Genomic DNA, 8,592 nt, shown 5'->3' on the forward strand with positions numbered 1-8,592 from the left:
GAATTCTTCACTGACTCTGCTTGCACTCAGTTTATTCCCTGATGCTCATGAAGCCCTACCACAGGAGAAAGTTTGGCCCTAGACCCGAACTTTTGCTGGCTTCATGCTTATAGGAAAGGGAATTTTGCCAACAGTGATGTGCTGTTCCGGAGCCATTTGCTTTTGCTTATGCAGCACTAGTAAATGATTGCACAGCTGCCATTTTATCATATTATGAATAATAGAGAAATGATATTAAAGGCAATCCACTCTCATTTAGGTCAGCCAATTCAGGGGAGGTTTTCAAGGGATGAACCTGGCCTTACAATTCTTCTTTCTAAAGTCTGTAGTAGATGAAATCAGGAGATTCACACCTAATTAAAACAGCAAGACAGCAGCTGTAGGAAAGTTCAGCAGATGGAAATACAGGTAATGCTAGCAGCTGGGTGACTCAGCTCATCTCCAGTGACCGCCTGTGTACTTTTTTTCAATGCAGTCTTAAACAGATAAGGTAAATAGCAAAAAGGAATAAAAGAGAGCACAAAAAACAGAGTCAACGTTAATAACTCCGTATCTGAAAATTTGAATTTGCAAGGTAGGATGCAATGAGCATTGGCTTTCCCTTCATGATAGTAACAAAAATTCATCCTTACTTCTGAATCACGCTGAAATTCAACACTGCAGGGCTGCCTGCAGACATGCTGTCACATCTTGGCATTGCTGGAGAAGAAGAAGGGGTTTTCCATCATTTTCCCTCTCTAAAATTATATCAAAAAGACATACAAATAAGAATAATAATGGACTACAATTACAACCGTTATTTCCTGGGATACGGAGTGAAGGGGTTTTAGAAGCTGAGGTATATTCATTTATTAATACATAGCATAGTAATTGATACTATTAATAATTAAATCTTATGCTCAAATTAAATTTGGAAGAGAGTAAGATTAATCCATTGACTTGACACAAAGTATGACAGTTTGCATTTCTTGAGCATCCCATAACTATTTGTTATCTAGAAGCTCACTGAATTTCCAACCAAACCTACTGTGAATCTTCCCATCTGCTACAGTGCCTACATTGCTCATTTACTTCCCCACGTGAAAAGTGAAAAATAAGTGAAAAATAACCACTCAGTTAGTTATAATTTATTAGCACATAAAACCATACCTGTGCAGATGTAGCCTGCATATTTAATACCTGAATAATGGCAAGCTGTTCTAATATGCATGAATGTAGCTGCTACTGAATGGTTTTTTTGAATCAAACTTAAGTAGAAGCCTCACTTGCAACACTTGTAAAATGAAAGCAATTCCATCGATCTTCATGGGGACATTTTAGATTTGCAAAACAACTCAGATTTACTATGAAAGAGCAATGTGTGAGCTTTTATTTGCTCTTTGCATACTTGATTCCATGCAGCGCTCAAATGAAAGAGATTATAGCTTTCTGCCTTTGACGGGCCATTGCCTTTCACAGCTTAATACCCCTCATCTTTAAGTATGCTGTAACCTATGGAAGTGACACCAAACAATAGGTAATATTCTGAGAGCACTACAAGACAGAAGGAAACACGATGAAACCATCCCTGCCTCACTTTCATTAGACGATTCACATTAGACAAGCGTATCTTTATGCAAGAAATATCTGAGCACCATTGCAATTAGTCACAGGTACACAGATTCTACATCTTTTCTCCTTTAGGGAGCAAGAAAACTTTTTTTGCAGTACTTCCTTCTAGTAAACGTTGCTTCAGCATTTACTCCTTCCTCAAGCAAAACATGGAAAGAAAACATTTTGTACTAAAATTAGCCTTTCTAGCTCAGAGAGACAACATACCAACACCTTTTGCAACACCCGTGGAAATAGGTTTCCCTATTTTACCATTAAGATGCAATCTCTGCTGTGTAAATACTGTTTTATTTTAATTAACAGCAGCTCATTACCTGGGCCAGGGGTAGCTGTGATGGAGCTGTGCAGCTTTAGTCTCTGCTGTAGTCAGATTGTGCCAAATATTCAGTCCTTATGGTCCAAGTCTCAGGCAGATTTGCCTCTGTGAGTATCTCAAGGGACGAAGCAAAGCTAGATAACCAGAAATCAGTGCATTTTTGCTGGTACAACAAACCACATACTACGTTTTCTTTCACCATTAGCTGGTCATTAGGAACCACTGGTGACAAGGCACGTGGTGAGGACAGAGGGAGAAGGCTGAGCCTCGCTGTAACTGCAAACATACAGGGGAAAGGAAGGAGAAACGGGCTATTTATAAACACATTCGGGGGTTTCTGAGGCACAAGAGGGGGGCTGCGGTGACGGCTTAATGTGGCAGTCCGAGGTCGGGCTTTGTAACCCCGGGATTCCGTCAGAGCGGCGCGAAGGGGAGAACGGAGAGAAAATGGCGGCACAGCTCTGAGGGAGGCGGCGCGGGGCAGGTGTGGGGCGAGCGCAAGAGAGCTGCGAGGTGAAGGAAGCCCCAGAGGAGCCTGAAGACAGCCCACCCGCCTCAGCCCTCTCTCTAGGGAGCACCAGACCGAACACACCGGACCGAAGAAACCATCTCAGAGCATCACAGACCCCCACCAACACCACAGCCGCGCCCGCAGCGCTCCGCCCCGGCCCCGCCCGGCGGTCGTTCCTCCCGCCCTCCCCGCCCATAAATAGCGGCGCTCGGGCGGCGCCGATCCGCAGAGCCCTCGCCGAGCCCCCCGCAACAATGAGCTCGTACGGCTACGACCCGTTCTTCCCCTCCTACAAGCGGCGCTACGCCGACAGCCCGCGGCTGCACGTCTCCGCGATGCGGAGCGGCGGTTACAGCTCGGCGCGCTCGGCATATTCCAGCCTCTCCGCGCCCGTCTCCTCCGTGTCGGTGCGCCGCAGCTATGCCACCTCCAGCGCTTCGGGCTCCCTCCTGCACTCCGTGGACAGCCTCGACCTGAGCCAGGTGGCCGCTATCAGCAACGACCTCAAGTCGATCCGCAGCCAGGAGCGGGCCCAGCTGCAGGACCTGAACGACCGCTTCGCCTGCTTCATCGAGCGGGTGCACGAGCTGGAGCAGCAGAACAAAGTGCTGGAGGCGGAGCTGCTGGTGCTGCGGCAGAAGCACGCCGAGCCGTCCCGCTTCAGAGCCCTCTACGAGCAGGAGATCCGCGAGCTGCGCTTGGCCGCCGAGGAGGCGACGAGTGAGAAGCAGGCGCTGCAGGGCGAGAGGGAGAGCCTGGAGGAGACCCTGAGGGGGCTGCAGGCTCGCTACGAAGAGGAGGTGCTGAGCCGCGAGGACGCCGAGGCCCGGCTGCTGGAGGTGCGCAAAGGGGCGGACGAGGCGGCGCTGGCGCGGGCGGAGCTGGAGAAGCGCGTGGACAGCCTGCTGGACGAGCTGGCCTTCCTCAAGAAGGTGCACGAGGAGGAGCTGGCCGAGCTGCAGGCTCAGATCCAGTACGCGCACCTGTCGGTGGAGATGGACGTGTCGGCCAAACCCGACCTGTCGGCCGCGCTGCGCGACATCCGCGCGCAGTACGAGAAGCTGGCGGCGCGCAACATGCAGAACGCCGAGGAATGGTTCCGCAGCCGCTTCACCGTGCTCAGCGAAAGCGCCGCCAAGAACACCGACGCCGTCCGCGCCGCCAAGGACGAGGTGTCCGAGAGCCGCCGGCTGCTCAAGGCCAAGACGCTGGAGATCGAGGCCACCCGCGGCATGAACGAGGCGCTGGAGAAGCAGCTGCAGGAGCTGGAGGAGAAACAGAGCGCCGACATCTCCGCGCTGCAGGTGGGGGGCGGGGGGCGGGGGATGCGGCCGCGTAGCGTTATCTCGTGGCATCGTGCCGCTTTGTGGTTGTGGGCCGTGAGGATGCTGCTATAAATCGGCTTAGAAATTGCCCGAAAGGTAGAAAAAGCATAAGGGGGAAAGCACGAGCGTCAGAACCAGCAGCAAAACAAAGCCTTACACATAGCCTTAGCCCTTAAATAAGAGAATTAGTACAAATTCACTTAAAATATCCCGGTAACGCTGGGGATAGGTGTTAGAAATAAGGCGAAGCGTGCACAGCTCATGGATGCTTTGGTGCTTAAATAATCAATAATCAAAATTGGCTTGAAAATAGCCTTAGCTTAGAGAGAGCATAAGGGGAATGCATAGAGGTCAGAAATAAAGTGAGGCATATGCAGCTCATAGATGCTTCATTCTTCAAATAACAGAGTTGCAGTGGATTCACTTAAAGTTAGAAAAAGCACGAGGGGGAAGCGCAGATGTCAAATAATGAAGCATGCACAGCTCATGAATGGTTTAGCCCTTGCATCATAGGAAATCTTATTCCTTAAATGATAGGGAATAAAGCTATTGATAGAGATGTAGGGGTTGAAGATGTCATTGAGGTGGGCATTGCTAAGCGGTGCTGCTTTGTGCAATTTGGAATTTGGAGCTGTTCTCCTTCTACAGGAAGGTGAAGTGATGAGGGTGCTGAAATTGCTTGCAAGCAAGGACGTTGTTGCTAGACAAAGGTCTTTGCATTGCTGTGTTCTTCCTTCCAACAGGATACAATCAACAAACTAGAGAACGAATTGAGAACCACAAAGAGTGAAATGGCTCGGTACCTAAAGGAATACCAGGATCTGCTCAACGTGAAAATGGCCCTGGACATTGAGATTGCTGCATACAGGTATGATGGGGATGCGTTTCAATAAATCATAACACGGGTCAGGTTCTCCTTTCTATGGTTACTTCTACTTAGCCTTTCTCTAGCAGAGAGCAGAATTTAATCAGATTTTCTCGTTGGCTTTCTGTTTGGAAGAAGCAGAGCTTTTAAGGTAACAGCTTGTGTTAAGCAAAATCTGTGCTGCATAGCAAACATGCACATCATACTATGCATATATATGCATACAGAATTAGGAACTCAGCTGTGTAAGTGTGTTCTGTACCTAGGAGCTCAGAAATCTCTTCACTCTAAAATGTTTTTACGTCATTAAGACTTGTTAATATAGGTGGCTTTGTTCTCAGAACTAGAAATCCCTTAGATACTTTTAACAACGGGATTTCTTTCTAACTCACAAACTGTCTTGCTAAGCCAAGAATTGCTTTTAAATAGCAAAAAAAAAAAATCATCCCTGATACCAGTAGCAATTGTAAATGCTGAAATGGTTTCTATGAGTGCCACAAAGGGAATACTGAAGGTGGCTATAAATCTTGTCTTACAGTTAACTGTAAGCACAGAGCTGTTGCATCCATGCTGTTCTCTGGAACAACATAGGTTATCAAAACACATCTATATCTACACTTGTTGCAGAAACCTAACCCTGGGGGTGTTTTCCCAATTATTTCTCCCAATGGGAATTACTAATTCCAAAGTAACACACATCTCTGAAGCTTTAAAATTCTCCCTAGAAGATCAGGCTGCTATTGCTACACCATTACTGGGGTTATATTTGCACTCCCAAGTATGCAGTCTCTAGGGCTTGTGCTGCTCAAAGCATATTGGCTGATAGTTGAGTCTGCTGTACGCTGCAGCGTAGCAATACATCTGCTTGCTTTTTTTCTGCTAGGAAACTGCTGGAAGGTGAAGAGACCCGACTCAGTTTCACCAGTGTTGGAAGCATCACCAGTGGCTACACCCAGACTGCCCCCACCTTTGGCAGGTCTGCCTACAGCGGGCTGCAGTCCACCTCCTACTTGATGACAACCCGTTCCTTCCCCACATACTACTCTAGTCATGTCCAGGAAGAACAGATTGAAATAGAGGAAACAATTGAAGCTGCTAAAGCAGGAGAAGCCAAGGCAGCCCCTGCAGAGGAAGGTGAGGAGGAAGAGAAAGAGGAAGGTGAGGAGGAAGAAGCAGGAGGTGAAGAGGCTGAAGAAGAGGAGGAAGGTACTTACAGCTTCTTTCAAAGCCTTCTCTTCCATGCTTCACCCTGCTTATGTCGGGCTAAAACAAAACCCCAAAATTCTGTAAGTTAGCTCTAATGAGTAGAACTCTCTCACTACCCCTTCATAAACAAAGATTGGAGAGATGAAGCCCATAGTATTTGAGCAAGAATAGCTGAATTTAGAACAGAAGGTAAGGTAAATGTTCAATAGCAGACATTACAGAGCTGATTGTATTCCCTTGGAAACTGCTGGTTGTTTCCATTCTGTTTTTCTAAGAGATGAGAGTACATTAAAAGCAGGTAATGCTGTATTCATCTGGCAGCAAGCAATGTTCAGCTGTTACAGATATCCTTGTAAGAAAAGAAAGAAAAATCCTGAAATGTTATCAGAGTGCCTGGAAGAATGGGCCATTAGCTGATGTCTGTGGGCATAACCATTGGGTTCAGCAGACAGCAGTTTCTGTTGCCTGGTAGTTTTCTTGCTTTCTTAACCAAAGTCCATGCAGGTCAATTGCTGCCACCCTATTTATTTAATAAACTCATTTTTAAAGGATAAAATAGAAAAGGAATGTTGTGTAGCTCTGGCTTTAGACATATCTGATAAGCATTGTTTACCACTGAAATATTCCACAAATTAATTAACATTACAGTAAAGCAATGGCTGAAGAGCCAGCTGGAGAGCAATAGCAAAAGCTGTTTTTGAACTAAAATATTTAGATAAGGCTTAAACAATAAGCCTACAGTTAATTAGTATTTCTCAGGACTGATTTTTTTGAAAAAGTTATATGAAGTGTTTAACTCAATCTGAAATCTGGGGTAAGCTGGTTGTGTGGGTTTGTCTGTCACCTTTATGTGTCCTAGATAGGTCCCTGCTTTCATACAGAAATCCACTGCTAGCCCCATCAAGCTTAGGTTGGCTGTTGTCTGCATGCATGGGGATGAAGGGTGCAGGTATGCTGGCTTGTGTGGAATTGGGGTTGGGAATTGATTTGAAGCAGTGTAGGAGATGTGGAATTCTTCTTGCCTTTGAAAGGTGCTAAGGAAGAATCAGAAGAAGGCAAAGAAGGTGAGGAGGAGGAAGGAGAAGAAACAGCAGCTGAAGATGGAGAGGAGTCTCAAGAAACTGCTGAGGAAACTGGAGAGGAGGAGAAGGAAGAGAAAGAAGCAGCAGGAAAGGAAGAAACTGAAGTGAAGAAAAAGGCTTGAATTCCAGGCAGCCTGGCTCTCATCAAGTTAAACTATGATTGACTGAGCTAAAATTGCAGTCTCACATATTTATTTCAGTGACCACTGAGGTTTAAAGTTAATGATCTATGATGTTTCTCTCTATGTGGAGTATCAGTATGCTGCTTGCAGAGCACTCACTGGCTTGCTCCCTGAGTGCTGCATGGTCTACACGTATGAATTCAGGGGTTATGTCCTACTTGGGTGATTCAGAATCATTACATTAAAAAAGGGGGGCAAAAAATAAGTCATGGGAATGAAAGTTATCTCTAATGTGCATTAAAAATAATTATGGAAACCTTGGGTGGGTAAAATAATGGAGGCTTCAATAAGTACGTGCAATAAAGCTAGTCAATAAAGTTACAGAAATGCTTACACAGATTCCTTGTATGTGTTCTATCACTAATGCATTTAATATTGGTAAAGTGGTGTACTGTGCTTATCTTTCATACCTGCTTGTTGGGGTGGGATTCTATCCCATGCTGATATGCTTTGAGAGCTGCTATGTGGAGCAGTGCTGCGTGCATTAACTCCTCTAGCAGGAAATTGCCAGGGGCTCTTAAGGTTTTTGACATGAACCAAAGAAAGCTGTAACAAACCTGTGGTCAGACACAAAAAAGGAACAGCATGAAGAGCAGCAAGGCCTGGCAGTTCAGAACAACGTCAAGTTTGAACCCATTTGTTATCAGTTAGCTGAAGGTGATACATGCAATTGAAATTCATGCCAAAAGTAATCACTGGGCCAATGCTACAAATTAATTTGTTGTTAATTTGCTTATAGTCAGAAAGCCAGGTTAAAAGAAGTGTGTGATTGTACACTTCCCACAGTCGGGTTCAGCTGGATGGATTTTTGCATAAAATCTTGGGGTCCTCACTGCCTCAGGTAGTGAGTGCTTCCAGTACCGTGGATGAGAAATTTGGCAGCAGGGCTGGTGTGAAGCTCTGCATTGCTGCTCCTTGGCACGCAGAGCCTTGCAGCTCAGTAGCACCTCTGCATTGCTGCTCCTTGGCACGCAGAGCCTTGCAGCTCAGCAGCACCTCTGCATTGCTGCTCCTTGGCACACAGAGCCTTGCAGCTCAGCAGCACAGCACTGTGTGTGAGAGGTGGCACTTGGAAGTGCTGTCAGAAAATGCTGAGTGTGGCACTTCAGGAAGAGAGAATCTGCTCCCACAGAGCGAAAGCATGTTATGTGCCAGATTGGAGCTCACTGAAGCCAAACCACTGTCAAATAGATCAGCATATACTAGAGCTACTGCCCTGTCCCTCCCTTTGTCCAAGCCTCTGAGCTCCTCCTGACTTTGTAATATCTGATTTTTGTCCAATTTCTCATTTTTCCTATGCATAAACCCCTTTTGCTCTCAGTTTTTTGCACCCCTCTCGCTCCTGGGAAGCAGCACGTTTGCAGGTTGCCAAATCTCAGCTGCTAGGGATGCTCTCAAGCAGCACGTTCAGAGGCACGGCAACAAAACACAGCTCTCCCCGCAGTGTATCTCATCCTGCGTTATTTTTAATGTATTACAGCTGAAGGACAGATC

The 8,592-nt window shown here is 46.4% G+C and overlaps 1 protein-coding gene across 1 annotated transcript; it reads left to right on the forward strand.

Annotated features, from left to right (window-relative positions):
• The first annotated feature begins 2,638 nt into the window (after positions 1-2,638).
• NEFL (neurofilament light chain) lies at positions 2,639-7,437 on the forward strand. Its single transcript, XM_003212395.5, has 4 exons — positions 2,639-3,742; positions 4,507-4,631; positions 5,512-5,834; positions 6,866-7,437. The coding sequence occupies exons 1-4, from the start codon at positions 2,693-2,695 to the stop codon at positions 7,036-7,038; spliced, it is 1,671 nt and encodes a 556-aa protein (XP_003212443.1). The 5' UTR covers positions 2,639-2,692; the 3' UTR covers positions 7,039-7,437.
• Positions 7,438-8,592: the final 1,155 nt, after the last annotated feature.

Source organism: Meleagris gallopavo, chromosome 24 (genome assembly GCF_905368555.1).
Source record: "Meleagris gallopavo chromosome 24, MGAL_WU_HG_1.1, whole genome shotgun sequence".
Taxonomy (NCBI): domain Eukaryota; kingdom Metazoa; phylum Chordata; class Aves; order Galliformes; family Phasianidae; genus Meleagris; species Meleagris gallopavo.